The sequence below is a fragment of the Manis pentadactyla genome, chromosome 14 (assembly GCF_030020395.1).
Source record: "Manis pentadactyla isolate mManPen7 chromosome 14, mManPen7.hap1, whole genome shotgun sequence".
Classification (NCBI taxonomy): domain Eukaryota; kingdom Metazoa; phylum Chordata; class Mammalia; order Pholidota; family Manidae; genus Manis; species Manis pentadactyla.
Window position 1 is genome coordinate 72048510 of NC_080032.1, and position 16356 is coordinate 72064865.

Here is a 16356-nt window from a genome sequence, read left to right on the forward strand (position 1 = left end):
CTGTACGGAGAGTAGTGGTGAAAAAATTTCCATTTCTACAAGAATTGGTATATTAACCGTATCTCACATTTATTGGTCTGGCTAAATGTACCATTCTTACTATTATGAATTCAAACTACCAGGCATTTCATGATTTTCTACAAATGGCTTCATGCAAAAAAGGAATTGATCACTGTAATGTCTCATATTTATGTTCCAGATTTTAAATTCTTTTATCAGGATATGGCTTGAATCAACGACAATTTCAATGATTTTTTTCACACCACTTCTAATTTATTTCCTATTTCTGGATAAGCAAAGGAGAACAAGGTAATGCTTTATGTGACCTTAATTTCTATTGTCTTCCTTATATATTTATTTTTCTAATCACTAACCACAAATACTATTACAGAAATGGGTTTAAAATTAAAGATTTGATTTAATCAAAGAAAAATTTATTATGTCATTAAGGTATTTACCTCACTGAATTTTTTAAATTAAGGTATCATTGATATAGAATCTTACAAAGGTTTCACATGAGCAACATTGTGGTTATTACATTCACCAATATTATCAAGTACCCCCCCCACACACACCACAGCAGCCACTGTCCATCAGCATAGCAAGATGCTACAGAGTCACTACTTGTCTTCTCTGTGCTATACTGCCTTCCCTGTGCCTCCCCCCCTCTTACATTATGTGTGCTAATCATAATGCCCCTTTTTTCCCCTTATCCCTCCCTCCATGCCGACCCTTCCCACCCCCTTTCCCTTTGGTAATGTCTAGTCCCTTCTTGGAGTTTGTGAGTCTGCTGCTGTTTTGTTCCTTCAGTTTTTGCTTTGCTGTTATCCTCCACAGATGAGTGAGATTATTGGGTACTTGTCTTTCTCCACCTGGCTTATTTCACTGAGCATAATACCCTCTAGCTTCATCCATGTTGTTGCAAATGGTAGGATTTGTTTTCTTTTTATGGCAGAATAACATTCTATTGTGTATATATGCAACCTCTTCTTTAGCTATTCATCTACTGATGGACCCTAAGGTTGTTCCCATTTCTTGGCTATTGTAAATAGTGCTGCGATAAACATAGGGATGCATATGTCTTTTTGAATCTGGGATCTTGTTTTCTTTGGGAAAGTTCCTAGGAATGGAATTACTGGGTCAAACAGTATTTCTATTTTTAGTTTTTTGAGGAATCTCCATATTGCTTTCCACAATGGTTGAACTAATTTACTTTCCCACCAACAGTGTAGGAGGGTTCCCCTTTCTCCGCATCCTCACCAAAATTTGTTGTTCATTGTCTTTTGGATGTTGGCCATCCTAACTAGGGTGAGGTGATATTTCATTGCAGTTTGAATTTGCATTTCCCTGATAATTAGCAATGTGGAACATCTTTTCATGTGCCTGTTGGCCATCTGAATTTCTTCTTTGGAGAAATATCTGTTCAGATCCTCTGCCCATTTTTTAATCGGGTTATTTGGTTTTTAGGGGTTGAGGTGTATGAGTTCTTTATATATTTTGGATGTTAACCCTTTATCAGATATGTCTTTTATGAATATATTCTCCCATACTGTACAATGCCTTTTTGTTCTACTGATGGTGTCCTATGCTGTACAGAAGCTTTTTAGTTTGATGTTGTCCCATTTGTTCATTTTTGCTTTTGTTTCCCTTGTCCAAGGAGATGTGTTCAGGAAAAATTGCTCATGTTTATATTCAAGATATTTTTGCCTATGTTTTCTTCTATGAGTTTTATGGTTTCATGAATTATATTCAGGTCTTTGGCTATATATATTTTGTTTTATATCAGGGCTCTCTATTCTGTTCCATTGATTGACGAGTCTGTTCTTGTGACAGTATAACATTTTCTTGATTACTATGGCTTTGTAGTAGAGCTTGAAGTTGGGGACTGTAATCCCCCCAGCTTTATTTTTTCTTCTCAGTATTGCTTTGGCTATTTGGGGTCTTTTGTGGTTCCATATGAATTTTAGAATTATTTGTTCTAGTTTGTTGAAGAATACTGTTGGAATTGCGATAGGGATTGCATTGAATCTGTAGATTGCTTTAAGCAGGATGGCCATTTTGACAATATTAGTTCTTTCTTTCCTTGAGCACAGGATGTATTTCCATTTATTGATGTCTTTAATTTCTCTCATGAGTGTCTTGTAGTTTTCAGGGTATAGGTCTTTCACCTCCTTGGTTAGGTTTATTCCTAGGTATTTTATTCCTTTTGATGCAGTTGCAAATGGAATTGTTTTCCTGATTTCTCTTTCTGCTAGTTCATCATTAGTATATAGGAATGCCACAGATTTCTGTGTGTTAATTTTGTATCCTGCAACTTTGCTGAATTCAGATATTAGATTTAGGAGTTTTGGAGTGGATTCTTTAGAGTTTTTTATGTACAATATTATGTCATCTGCAAACAGTAACATTTTAATTTCTTCCTTACCAATCTGGAAGCCTTTTATTTCTTTGTGTTGTCTGATTGCTGTGGCTAGGACCTCCAGAACTATGTTGAATAAAAGTGGGGAGAGTGGGCATCCTTGTCTTGTTCTTAATCTTAGAGGAAGACCTTTCAGCTTTTAAGTGTTAAGTAGTATGATGTTGGCTGTGGGCTTGTAGTGTATGGCCTTTATTATGTTGAAGTACTTGCCCTTTATAGCCAGTTTTTTGAGAGTTTTTATCATGAATGGATGCTGAATTTTGTCAAATGCTTTTTCAGTGTCTACGGAGATGATCCTGTGATTTTTGTCCTTCTTTTTGTTGATGTGGTGGATGATGTTGATGGATTTTCAAATATTTTACCATCCTTGTATCCCTGGAATAAATCCTACTTGATCATGATGGATGATCTTTTTTATGTATTTTTGAATTCGGTTTGCTAATATTTTGTTGAGGATTTTTGCATCTATGTTTATCAGGGATTTTGGTATTTAATTTTCTTTCTTTTGTGGTGTCTTTGCCTGGTTTTGGTATAAGGGTGATGATGCCATCATAAAATGAGTTAGGGAGTATTCCCTCCTCTTCTACTTTTCAGAAAACTTTAAGAAGGATAGGTATTAGGTCTTCACTAAATGTTTGGTAAAATTCAGCAGTGAAGCCATCTGGTCAAGAAGTTTTGTTCTTAGGTAGTTTTTTGATTACTCATTCAATTTTATTGCTGATAATTGATCTGTTCCAATTTCCTGGTTCTTCCTTGGTCAGTCTTAGAAGGTTGTATTTTTCTAGAAAGTTGTCCATTTCTTCTTGGTTATCCAATTTCTTAGCATATGATTTTTCACAGTATTCTTTAATAATTCTTTGTATTTTTGTGGTTTCCATAGTGATTTTTCCTTTCATATCTGATTCTGTTTATCAGTGTACAGTCTTTTTTTTTTCTGATAAGTCTGGCTAAGGGTTTATCTATTTTTTCATTGATTCTTTCTATTGTTTTATTCTTCTCAATTTTATTTATTTCTGTTCTGATCTTTATTATGTCCCTCCTTCTACTGATTTTGGGTCACATTTGTTCTTTCTCTAGTTTCATAAATTGTGAGTTTCGACTGTTCATTTGGGATTGTTCTTCTTTCTTGAGGATATTAATATATAGTTTTCTCTTAGAACTGCTTTTGCTGCATCCCAGAGATTTTGGGGTGTTCATCTGTTTTCATTTATCTCCATATATTGCTTAATTTCTGTTTTTATTTGGTCATTGGCCCATTGATTATTTAGGAGCATGTTGTTAAGCCTCCTTGTGTTTGTGGGCTTTCTTGTTTTCTTTGCATGATCTATTTCTAGTTTCATACCTTTGTGGTCTAAGCTGGTTGGCATAATTTCAAACCTGAATTTACTGAGGTTCTTTTTGTGATCTAGTATGTGATCTGTTCTGGAAAATGTTCCAGGTGCACTTGAGAAGAATGTGTATCCTGCTGCTTTGGGGTGGAGAGTTCTGTAGATGCCTGTTAGGTCCATCTGTTCTAATGTGTCTTTCCATGCCTCTGTCTCCTTACTTATTTTCTGTCTGGTTGATCTGTCCTTTGGAGTAAGTGGTGTGTTGAAGTCTCCTAAAATGAATACATTGTCTCCACCCGCTCCCTGCTCCATTTCTCTTCCTACCACTGGTGAGCTGGTGTGGGGGAAGGGCTTGGTCCTGCTGGATCACGGCTTTGGTACTTTACCCTTTTCTGTGAGGTCTGCTCTGTTCTCCAGGCATAGGCAGTCTGCTGCAGGCTTCTTTCCTATTGCTCTTTCAGGATTAGTTGTATTTGCTATATTTTCCTATTATATGTGGTTTTGGGAGGAGGTTTCTGTGTCACCTCTCTCACTGCCATCTTTAATCCCAAGTGTGATTCTTTTTTTATCTTCTGTGGCCTTTCATAGAGAGAATTAAAATCCTATAAAAGTATATAACCTCCCTGCACTCTTTCCCTCATCTCCCATATTCCCTTTCACCTTCTTTGCAATTTGCATTTCCCTCCCTCTTCTGCTTCACCCCAACCCTGCACATATTTGCTTTTCAACCAAATAACTATTTCTGTGGGTATTAAGTTGAAGTATGGTAAATTTCTTCTTAGGTCATTAAATTCCAAGGTTCTTACATCTCTAAGAAATTCAAAGTTCTTGCAAAACAGTGAATGCCAGGATCATAGTTTAAACAGTGGTTATACTGCAAATCCCCAACCAGGAGGATCTCAATTCCTTTTTCACTTAAGTGTAGTTGATATACTATATTATATTGGTTTCAGGTGTACAACATAGTGTGCAACAATTATATACATTATGAGATGCTCACTACTGTAAGTATAGGTACCAAACATCACCATACAAAGATACAATATTACTGACTCTTAATTCTTAGGAGAATCCCTGAACAAAGTGGAATTCAGTAGTGTCATCACTCTAAGGGGTACGATTTTCAGTCTTCCCAAAAGGTTTTACTGCAATAAGAGGCCCCAGTATTTAGAGGGTGATTCATAACTCTTTCCTAGGCACCCAGCAGTTGAGAAGCAAATATTTTAATAAATTGTCTCCCTGTCCCTAGTCTTGAAGAATAAGCCTTTCTTGTAGGGAAGGTTTATTGTAAATATTCATATATATCTAATATTTGTAAGTTATGCCTCTTTGCTTATCTCCGTAACACAAAAGTGCTTTATTTCTGGTTAAAGATGAATGAAAAAGATTCTGTAAAACACTGCATGGCTGAAAAAAATCCTGAATAGTTGAATTGTACAGCATGATTTTAATCCTTGACTCCTGGGGAAGAAAAATCTATCAGATCTTGAAGAAATCAGGATTCTTATGATGATAAAAGAGTTGATTCATTTATATTTGCTAAGACTAAAAAATATCAAGGTTAGAATAATTTTCAGGTTAGAAATCTCTCTTGCTTACAGGAATAAAAGGAAAATAGTGCCAATAATAGTAACTGTTAAAACATTTCCAATGATACAGGCAAAAATTTAAGCTAAATTTACAGAACCCATACCAGGTGCATCTTGTTAATAGCTGCATCCGAAATTTATATCACTTATCAGTTTATCTGGCAGTTATTAGATGCTTACTAATGTACTTAATCTTAAAAATAACACTTTAGGATAGATACATAGGTTCAGTAACTTATGGAAGGTCAGCTGGTAAGTGATAGAGTCAGGAAATCAGGGGCACTCTGGCTCCAGGATGACTGCTTTAATCATGACAAATACACTGTTCTCAGCTCCAAAGATATTTATTGAGTCTCTACTATAGATAGGTTAATCATTGTTGTGGGCAATAAGGACATATGCATAAATAGTTGGAAACATTTCAATGAAATCAAATCTTTATTAGGACGGGGGTGGGTGGGTATTTTTCTACTTTAAAGTGGATACTATAATCGACGTAATAGATTACTTAGTAGTGTTTAGCATTACATCGCGTAGCAGTGTAACTATAATTGTGGAAAATGTTAGGGTAAATGAAATTGCCTCAATTAATTAGCATAAAGCAGTTTCTAATTAAAGAAAAACCTTTCTGTTCCAAATGCTATAGCTCTGCAATTTGGGCGTGTAAGGACACCCTTGCTGCGGTTCTTCCTTTAGTCTTTTATACTTTTGAGCACCGCAGGGGCAGTAGAAGGCTAGAAAAAGGTAATGACAACACCAACGGAATGTCTTGGGCGAAATACCTTTGGACTCTACTACAAGGAGACCATCAGAATATGCGTGGAGGACGTGATTCACGGCGCCCAGACCAAAAAGGAGCAAGCCGAGGCCAAGACTTTCAGCCTCGGAGACCAAGCTGCACCTGCGGCCTCTCCCTGGAATCCAGAGGCTCTTTTCTGGCTCATAACCTCAAAGACAAAAGATGTTAAATTTCAGCTAAGCGAGCTTGTGCTTGCTGTGTGTGAAGAAAGCATTCCCGCTTAGTCTAGCATTCTAGTCTGCGAAGATTGGCAGCCTGTGAGGCACACAACTGTCACGGTATGCTTAGGAAAGCTCAGATGGCCAGGTCCCTCCGAAGCCTCTTTTGGGGCCAACTCCCCACACTGCTGCGAGAACAGCAAGCACGTCGGAGTTTGCAGGAGGCAAGGCGCGTGTTTCAAGGCGCGTGAATTCAGTAGAGAGGCTGTGCCCTCGCTTGATGAGCACTGTTGCTCACAGTGCCGGCTCTGGAGTCAAAGATAACTACCTGGCTAGGAAGCTGTATTTGGTGGAAAATCCACCTAGAGGGCACAGCAATGTCGCGCACACCCTGAGATCTCAATTGCTACAGCCGTTTCTTGCAGGAGAGCTTCGTACTTGTAGACGGAGTTCCTCTTGCGGATTTTTCTGTTTCTAACCGTGGCTCCTTAATTCTTAAGATATTCTTTTCGTGAATATTGAAATTTCAGGATTCAATAAATTCTACGGAACCCTCAATTTGGAGCAGCCGGGTCCTGGATATTCAAATAAGAGGCTATGTAAATGAGGACTAGGAGTTTGTCTATTGATTGGAGGGAGCTGGAGGGGGCGCTCCCTCGGCCGGCGCGCTAATTGGGAATGGAGTCTGCCTATCATTGGCCACCGAGCCAAGGATGTTGCGGCGCCCAATGGGAAAGCGCTGCCTGGCGTCAGCGACGGGTGGGTGGAGGCAGTTTCGGTGTGATACGTTGCATTCCCACACTCGGACCGGAGCCGTTGGGGCGGTTTTCTCTCGCAGGAGTATTAGGCGAGAGGCAGACATGTCTGGTCGCGGAAAGCAGGGCGGCAAAGTGCGCGCAAAGGCCAAATCCCGGTCCTCCCGCGCCGGCCTGCAGTTCCCGGTGGGCCGAGTGCACAGACTGCTGCGCAAAGGTAACTACGCGGAGCGAGTAGGCGCCGGGGCGCCGGTGTACCTGGCGGCCGTGTTGGAGTACCTGACAGCCGAGATCTTGGAGTTGGCTGGCAACGCCGCGCGTGACAACAAGAAGACCAGGATTATCCCTCGACACCTGCAACTCGCCATCCGCAACGACGAGGAGCTAAACAAACTGCTGGGGAAAGTGACCATCGCCCAGGGCGGCGTCCTGCCCAACATCCAGGCCGTGCTGCTGCCCAAGAAGACCGAGAGTCAGAAGGCCAAGAGCAAGTGACCCCGACGCCGCCACCGGGGAGCTGGCGTCCCCAGCAGAGGCTCTTTTCATAGCCGCCCCGCAGTGTTTTTGAATATAATTCCATGGCGTGGAGGGCCGGCGCGGTCTAGTGGGGAGGTGGGCGACGACGGGCCCGCCGGGTTCGGGGGCCAATAAAGTCGGTGAAAATCGTGTGGTCGAGAGAGCTATGTAGTCGCGGATGACCCCGGGGGGCGACCGCGGGCCTCCGGAGCAGGTGCTGGTGGGTCGGCTCGAACCGTGTTCTGGACTGCTTGGTTCCGCAACTGTCAGATGGGGGAGACCAGGAGGGACCCCCTGGCCTCGACGTGGGCGGAGGTGGGAGCTTTCCCTACCCGCCTTAAGCCAAAGGAGAAGCGGAGTAGCTGTGGGTGCGGCATCTCTTTTGCCTTGTCTAGGCGGTTCAGGACCCGGTTCTGGAAAGAGGCTGTGGGGGCCGGCTGGTGTCAGGCAGGAAGCTGTCTCTCCTGCCATACTTTTCAGAGAGTGGAGGAGTTTCTTTCGGTGCTGGAATAGTGGCTCTGATGAGTGTCGACAGATTTTTCTTAGCCTAATAGTTACTGTGTTTTCATGCTTTGGATATCAGATATTTTTAAATGTACACTTATGTTCCCATTTCTTTAAAATGAAGGGAACACCCCATAATACCTGTACTACAGAAGCATGAGTCATGAGGTCGAAAATTTGTTCCCTTGACACTCATGTTGGATAACAATGCCCTATCTTTAGTTTGGAGTTATTTATGTTTATGAGCTTCTGAAATGATTTTCTCAAGTTTCTAGCCTCATAATGGTCTTGCCTCCATCATGTGATACTCCTTTGGAAGTGTAATTGCTTTGATTTTGCTTCATAACCTGCTTCAAGCCTTCATAGTCTCCCTCTGGCCTGAAGCAATGACCCAATTTCACGTCTATAGGGGCTTCATTGCTTACTGTCCGGGTAATGCTTTAATATATATGTGAGAAAAGTAAGGACAAATGATTTAAGTTCAGGAAGAAACATATTTCAGATCAGGAATCCACGTTTAAAGTTAAACACCAGCAACCCTCCTCTGCCTTTGATTGACCCTTCCATACACTCCTTCTGGCCCACAGATTTCACAACTTTGGATTTATCTTTCCTGTGAGTTGGAGTTGAAAAGTCTTCCTGAAAAAAAAGTATGATATGTCTCCATCCTTGCCCAGTTTCCCTCATGGACTTTCTTTCTTTCCCAGTATTTACTGACTGAGCTTTTGTATAGGCCATATTCGGGGCTGGGTGATGGGAGTAGAGCTGTGAATGAGGCCAACTAGTGCCACTCTCTTAGGGCTCTTTTTTTTCCTCCCATGGGAACTGAAGACACGACAATGAACAAATAAGTTACTATAGAAAGGATTCTTCTCTAGCTTCTATTAGTACTTGTGTCTCTATGCTACTTGTGGAAATGAAATGTTGGGATTACTTCTCCCCGTGGTCATCTCAGGTGTACAAAGGCCAGGCACACACGTACCTCTGTTAGGAGGCAAATGACTGCATCCTAATTCCTGACAAGAGACCCCAGTGGTACTGTGGGCAGGTGCCAGGATGTCCAGCTAGTTACTCCACCCCCCACCTTATATGTAAAATCATAACTGTTTTGAGACAGATTGTTCATTTAGTGTAAGTATTAGACACATCTTAGGCACTCAATAAACTGAAGTACCATTTCCTACAGGATAAGAACTTATCCTTGTAGATTAAGGTATAGATAACTATAACAGCATTTTATTTTATTTTGTTTTTTAATGCATCATCATTAGGACTCGGGGTTACCATTTTGGAGACACGGTGGGCAGTGGAGCAAAAGAAGAGAAAAATGTGCATGTCAAGTGCGGGTTTTGTCATTTTAGTCTTAATTTACGAGGAGATTTGAGGTATCTGAAAGATTATAACCAAAAGAGTGAAGACATGGGGAGAGGGGCCCCAAACCATAACAAGAAAACAATTTTCCTTTCCCCCCGAGGCTAACAGGAGTCACTCTATCTAACCCTGTTACATGAAGAGCAAGGCCAGCGAGGGAGAAGCTGAAGTGACTGCCCCCAATCCACCCACCCGCATGCCGCTTCCCCAGGGAGTCTTAGGTTCTCCTGAAATACGGTCCCTGCAAAGTTCAGTCAGACCCTCACTATTGCTGTTTTTGAGGGTTTTTTTTAACCTGAATTATTTATTGGCAGTTAAAAATGCAAAATCAACTTGGCATGATCCCTGATGAGCAAACAGTCTTGCCCATATGTGATTGTTAATTTAAAAGGCCAGTGTTTCTTCAAGCCATAAGACCATAAGGAAGAAGACTTAAGACAAAAGCTAGTGGGATCTGAATTTTGATTCATAATAGGTTTACAATCTGTAGTTGTACTTATAGACACACACACTTTTTCCTGCAGGGAGAGACCATTCAGTGTGGCAGGCTCTGAGTTGGGCAGGATTTGTTTGTTCTTTGTTTTCCCTGCCAGGCCTGTCTTCCTGTCTCTGAGAACTGGTCTGTTTAGTTTTGTCTGCCTGGCATCAAAAGGCTTTGGCCCCATAACTGGTGATGACTGGCCTACTATATGCAAATGCTTCACCTTTCGAATGATTGAAAGGATATGCCATGGTGTTTAAGAACTCACTCTCTACAGTGAGACTTAGATTCCAATCCACTCTGCTCCTTACCACTCTACTCCTTACTACTTGGAAATGTTACTCAATCTCTTTAAAGTCAGTTACATCTAATAAGTGGGCATAATAATAGAATTTACATCCTTGGATTTTATGGGGAAGTCAATGAGATAATGTGAATGAGGGCATTAAGTTTCCTATATAGAAATGTGCCCAGTGAATAGAAACTCCTCTCATTTCTATATGGAACTGGATTCAGAGCAAGTAGCAGGAGTTATGGGACTTATTGAAATAGGGAAACATGGCATTCTAGCAATCTTATGACTTTCCTGATAGCAAATCATAAAAACAAGCTTGGTGGCAGGTTTACTAATTACAGGACATCCACAGTTCCATCTAGAACAGAAAAAAACTGTAATAAATGGTTAAAGCTTTGAACCTGAGTTTGCATTTTCTTCCTCTTTGGAATTAATTGCATGTTAAGCACACCCTGTGTGCCAGTAGCGCACATGGTGACGTGCTCAGAAAAGAACACAAAGGCATGGGAGTCAAAAGACTACCTGCAGATGGGGTGAGAGAGAGGGGAGGAAGTCTGGCCTGGATGTAAGAATTGGGGAGTCTGACACATGGGGACAGCAAAAGCAACTTTTTAAAACTCTGAGGAAAATATTGGTAAAGAATCTTTTAAAAACATGTCCTTTATTATCATTCCATTTAGTTGAACACAGATTTTTACATGTCTTAATTTCAACGATTTAATTGAATTAAGTTTTAATTTTAAAGAAGTTACAGAAACAGTGGTAACTTAGTAAAACCAATGTAGGTATTTTATTTTATTTACTTATTTTCTTAAAGATAGCTAGCTAATAAGTATCACTGGTAAAAAGTTCTTTTAACTGAGCTATAATTAATATACAATACTATCTTAGTTTCAGTTGTACAATAAATGATTAGATATTTGTATATATTGCAAAGTATGATCACCACAGTAAATCTAGTTGACACCCATCATCACTGTAGCTGTGCATTTTTTTTCTTGTGATGAGCATTTTTAAGATTTACTCTCTTAGCAACTTTGAAATGTGTGATACAATATTATTATAATATAGAACACCATGCTGAACATTACATCCCATGACACCAGAAGGAAGTTTGCCTTTTGACTGTCTTTACACATTTCACCTACTCTTCACCCCTTACCTCTGGCAACCAGCAACCTACCAATCTGTTCTGTGAGCTTTTTGGGGGGCTGGGAGGGAGGCATTTTTTTTCTTAATTCTGATGTAATATGTGATGTCATGGTATTTGTCTTTCTCTGTCTTATTTCAGTTAGTATAATGCCCTCAGTCCATGTTGTGGAAAATGGCTGTATTTCATTCTTTTTTTTTATGGTAGAATAATTTTCCATTGTATATATACTGCGTTTTTTTATCCATTCAACTATCGATGGACACTTAGGTTGTTTCCATAGCTTGGCTATTGTAAATAACGTTGCAGTTGAACATGGGGGTGCAGATATCTTTTCAAGTTAGTGTAATATCGGTATTTTAGAATGTTGAACACATCAGGAATTTGACCCTGACAAGCCGAATTTTAAGAAATCAGCTAATGTTTAATTTTCCAGGGGTGGCAAATAGACAGTAAGAGCAACAGAAAAATAAAAAGGGGTGCGGGGAAGCTGGCTGACTTCAGGCAGATACAAAATTATCGCTGCAAAGCTTTGTTTTGAATACAAGGACAGGAAAGAAAGTTGAGGTATTGAAGAACCATTTTTAAAATATACATACACAAGAGAATGTCCGCACATTGGGATAGTAACTCAGGTCCTTCATAATTTTACCAAGCCATCCAGTTAAAAAGCTGGTGCTCCTTAACTCCAAATTGTGGAAACAAAGGAGGAATGAGCCCTGCCTTAGACAACATTATCTTTCTTTTTAGACAAGCAATCTGCTCATGAGGATTTATTTGCCTTTTGTTTCAAAGTACTTCTCAAAAGAACTGTTTTGTTCCTGTCCAAAGCCCAAGTGGTACCTGCAGTCCTAAGATATGCCTGATGAAACTGTGCCTAGTAGAGGGGTAGGTAGGTGCACAGATAACCATGAAAATGAGAAAACGAGAAGGAAGCAGGTGTTCAGCCCGCTCAGCTTGTGACAGCTAGGAAAAATGCAGTGGTTTATAAAGATGGGTCATTTCTGATCCTCAGAACTTGGCCAATTATCACTGATCGTGGGTCAGGAAAGAAAACTAGAAGGTTCTCAGGGATGCACAGGCAAGAGTGAGGAAGAAGTCTTTATCAGATGAAATATGGCAACCGAAAGCAAAGTTTGTCTTAGGTCACTGGTCTGAGGAGGCTTCTTGAACTCCTCAGCCCTCGGGGACTAGCTCAAAAACAGATGCGTCAGACCCATGTCCACACTCTCTCCCTATGGACTTTGCCTCTTGTAGGCAACACTCAATATCAAATACCAAAAAAGTCCCAAGAGATCTTATTCCTAGAGAAGCAAAATAAACAGCACTGAAGAGCTTCATGCCCACAGAGCTGTCTTGTTTTGGTTCGGTTTTTCCTGGTCCCAGAATGGCCTTATCCAGTGGTGGTGGTCTGTGAAATTGTTCAAGTTCAACAGAACCTCATGGAATACAGGGACTCAATTCAGCACAAACTTCCCTCCCAGCCCTGACCAGGTGACACCTCACACAGAATCACAAGGGTGATTCCACCTACTTGAGAGTCCTGGTCGAAGCAATGGATGCTTTCATGGAACCTGTATTTTTGACTATTCCTTCCAGCCAGAGATCACCAGGAACACACCTGTGGTTGAACAAGTTGAGTTTATAGCTTGGAGAACACACACTGTGGAGAGGTGTGGGGTGTCTCACTAAGAGGATGTTGGAACAGATTTATTGCAGGTTTTCGGTTTGTGTTCATTGAGTTAGGTGCTTTTCCCAGGGCTGCATGCTGTTGGGATAGATTGAAGTCTATGGGTTGGTAGCTTACCTACATCTAACGAGGTGTAAGGAATGGAGGGAGGCTCCAGTGATTGGTGGATCTGCTGATACATATTGGCCAGCATAGGGGCCTGTTTGGTCATTTCTGTAGTTTGGACAACACTCATGTTTTTGTGTTCAGGCATGATTACATAATCATCATGCTTTTATTTCAAATTTTCATTGTCATGGAATGGCCTTATCTGCTGTTGGTATTCTGTGAAATTGTTTAGGTTCAACGGGACACCCTGCCATAGCTGGGCCAGGCCAACTCCAAGCAACTCCAAGGCCTGGCCAATAGTCCAGGCCAGTTGCCACCTGTTGTGGGCTGCTTTTCCCTGTCTCAATAGGTACAGAAAAAATGTGACACTCAAAAGGGTGTTTGCTGAGCAGTGGAAGGAGACACATCTCAAGGCAGATGTTAGGAGTGTCTGAGCACCATGGCAAAAGAGGGAGCCACCATCTAGGGGTATTTCGGTCCTACATGTATGTGCTTTTAGCATCCAGACCCTCTAACAGCCCTGTGTTTTTTGTTCAAGGAACTTTATCCTGTGTTTCTCTTTTTGTGTGTGTCTTCATATAGGGTAAGAATGTCCTGGTTTCTTTAACATGATAATCCATGCATTTCTAATAATAAATAATGTTTTAAAATTAAGTTTCTATTTGTATATACTTACATATAATTTTTATACATTTGAATGTACATAATTGAGTAAGTACTATGTCCTCTCTCTTCTCCCTTCTTCCAATATCCTGCTTCCCTTTGCCCAGCCCAGAAAGGAACCAGTAAGTTATTCTTATTGCAACTTGGGTCAGTACAAATCTAGGCATTTACTTATAAGCTTGCTAAGCTTATAGATTTTCTCGTGCATAAAAGTAGGATAATAATATCTATCCCTCACCATAAAGCAGTTAGTGACTAGTGCATGGTAAGAGCTCAATAAATCACTGCTGTTGTAATGATTATTATTTTATGTTTTCAACTTCACTTTCCTCCTTCCCTTTTGCATGCTCGTCTCTCATTCAGCATTTATGATATACATCCCCTCCCTGTCTCCTGAGTGTCACCTTATGATTTCCAGGAGGTTTTTTCTCAGGGCCTCAGCCTCGGCCTCTTCCAAGCCAGACCAGACCCCCTCCCTGATGCTACTGGGCTTGAATTTCTGCTCCCCTAGTTGTGTAGCCCTGGGTGAGTTATTCAGTCATTCTGTCCACAATTGATACGTCCCTAAAATGAAGGCCATGTCAGTAGCTACCTCACCAGGTTGTAGTAAGGATTAAATAACTTAGTCCACAGAAAGCACTTCCAAGAATGCCTGGCACACAGCAAACGTCCTACGAGTGCTAGCTGCTGTCACCATCCATCTCCTTCTCTCTGGGATCTGTACCCTTAATAAACCAGCTTCACATCCTGCATTCCTGAATGATGTTACTACTATGCAACCGAAGCCCAAAGCTAGAGACCCCAAATTCCTTTTTCCCTTCCTGCCTCCCGCCCACTGTCCCACTGATTATCCGGTTTTGTGCTGTATGGCTCTGAAATGCACCTTTCAGTTCCTCCTCTCCACCCTCTGCTGGTCTGGCTACTCTTCATCCTTTGCCTGCAGTGGTCTCCCAGCATGTCTTCCCACTTCCGATCTGTGACCCTTCAGCCCTACATCACCTATTGGCCATCATCTCCCCTACATCACCTCCATAGCCTGGTTTTAAAATGCAAATGTCACTCTAACCAACACCTTACATTTACTGCACCAAACGCTATCCCAAGAGCTTGGATAATTAGCTCGTTTGTCATCTGTCTTCAGTGATTTCTCCCTCTTTATTTATTTTTCCAATAAATATGAAATATATTTATTAAGAATAAAAATAATAAATCCTATAGTTATTCAATAAATCAGGTGCTAAATCAGCCAGGATCCTGCCAGGCAAATAGATGGCATGCCCGAATGTAGTGATTTGAGAAAAGTTTAATAATAGGACTATTTACATTGATGTGAGTAGGCAGGGAGATGCACTGAAGGGCTAGAGGCAGCTGTGCTCCTCCACCGCCCCTAGACCTGACGTGGTGAAGGAAGGAGTGGTCGCCAGACCTGGTCGGAGAAGCTTGTGAGCAGGGGGCCTGCACTGGGAAGAGTCGAGGAGGGCTAATCCAAGTCATCCCTGCAGCCACGAGCCAACGGACTAACCCCCCAGACTGTGCTCCCCTCCCGTCCTTCAGTATCCTGCCTCTCGCTGGCCAGCCCACGTGAAAGCCGAGTGACAGAAGGCTCATTGAAGCCATCTCTACAACTCAGTCTCCTGAGGGCCCAGAGCAGGGTGGGAATGTGGAAGGAGGGGATCTGGAGGGGCTGACCTCTTAGTTACCAGAACATAAGGGGAGCAGGCACCGCTGCCCTGGGAGAAGCACGTACTGGACCTTTCCTGGCATGACAGTGGTTACCCCCTCCCAGAACCCTCGACACAGTGTTCTAGTTAGAGGACATGTGGATCCCTGTGTTCTTAGAGTTTCGCAAGAGTAGTCTTTAGAAAAGTATAAATGTGTGGATTCCAGCCTGTTCTGCCGTTTTTCACATAGATGTATAGATATATAGTACATATACGTGTATCAATCACCAACCATCAAATCTACCTCTTGTCTCTTCCAGTGGCAGGGGGAGGAGCTCCCACCCGTTCTCTTTGCCTCAGCCTCTTGACTAGGACTAGCTGGAAGCCTCATCTAACCGCGAAGAAGGCTGGGAATCGAGGAGCGGATGGAATATTTCAGTGAGAACCAGTGTGTCTGGCAGTTTCTCAGCACGTTGTTTGCTTGCTTCCTTGCTCTTAGCTTTGTTCTATTGAACAAACCTCTGAAGTGGAGCCTGCCGGTCAATTGGGATTCTCTTGAAATTTTTTTAAGAACAGAAATGACAAAAAGTTTTCTCATTAGCTGGTACACATAAGCTAACAGTGCCTAATCACTTGCCAGAAGGAGCTTTAGAAATACTCCATTTTTTTCTTTTTGACAAAGGAATTTGTGCTTATTTATAACTAGGTTGTGATAGTGGGACTAGAGGAAACTGAATTTTCTTTGTCTTGGCGTGTACCAGTGTGTGTACCAGTTATGAGTTTATTACCTCTGAGTTCCACATTCAGACTTCAGCATCTGCTCTGAGATGACAGGTGGAATTTCTTTAGGCACTTGCCCATTTTGGTAT

At 41.5% G+C, this 16356-nt stretch overlaps 1 protein-coding gene across 1 annotated transcript; it reads left to right on the forward strand.

Moving 5' to 3' along the window:
• The first annotated feature begins 7081 nt into the window (after positions 1–7081).
• On the forward strand, positions 7082–7716 carry LOC118924411 (histone H2A.J). Its single transcript, XM_036909156.2, has one exon. The coding sequence runs from the start codon at positions 7154–7156 to the stop codon at positions 7541–7543; it is 390 nt and encodes a 129-aa protein (XP_036765051.1). The 5' UTR covers positions 7082–7153; the 3' UTR covers positions 7544–7716.
• Positions 7717–16356: the final 8640 nt, after the last annotated feature.

Bases quoted from the DNA above. Each gene is read 5' to 3' on its own strand.
- LOC118924411 (XM_036909156.2), top strand. From the start codon at position 7,154: ATGTCTGGTCGCGGAAAGCAGGGCGGCAAAGTGCGCGCAAAGGCCAAA.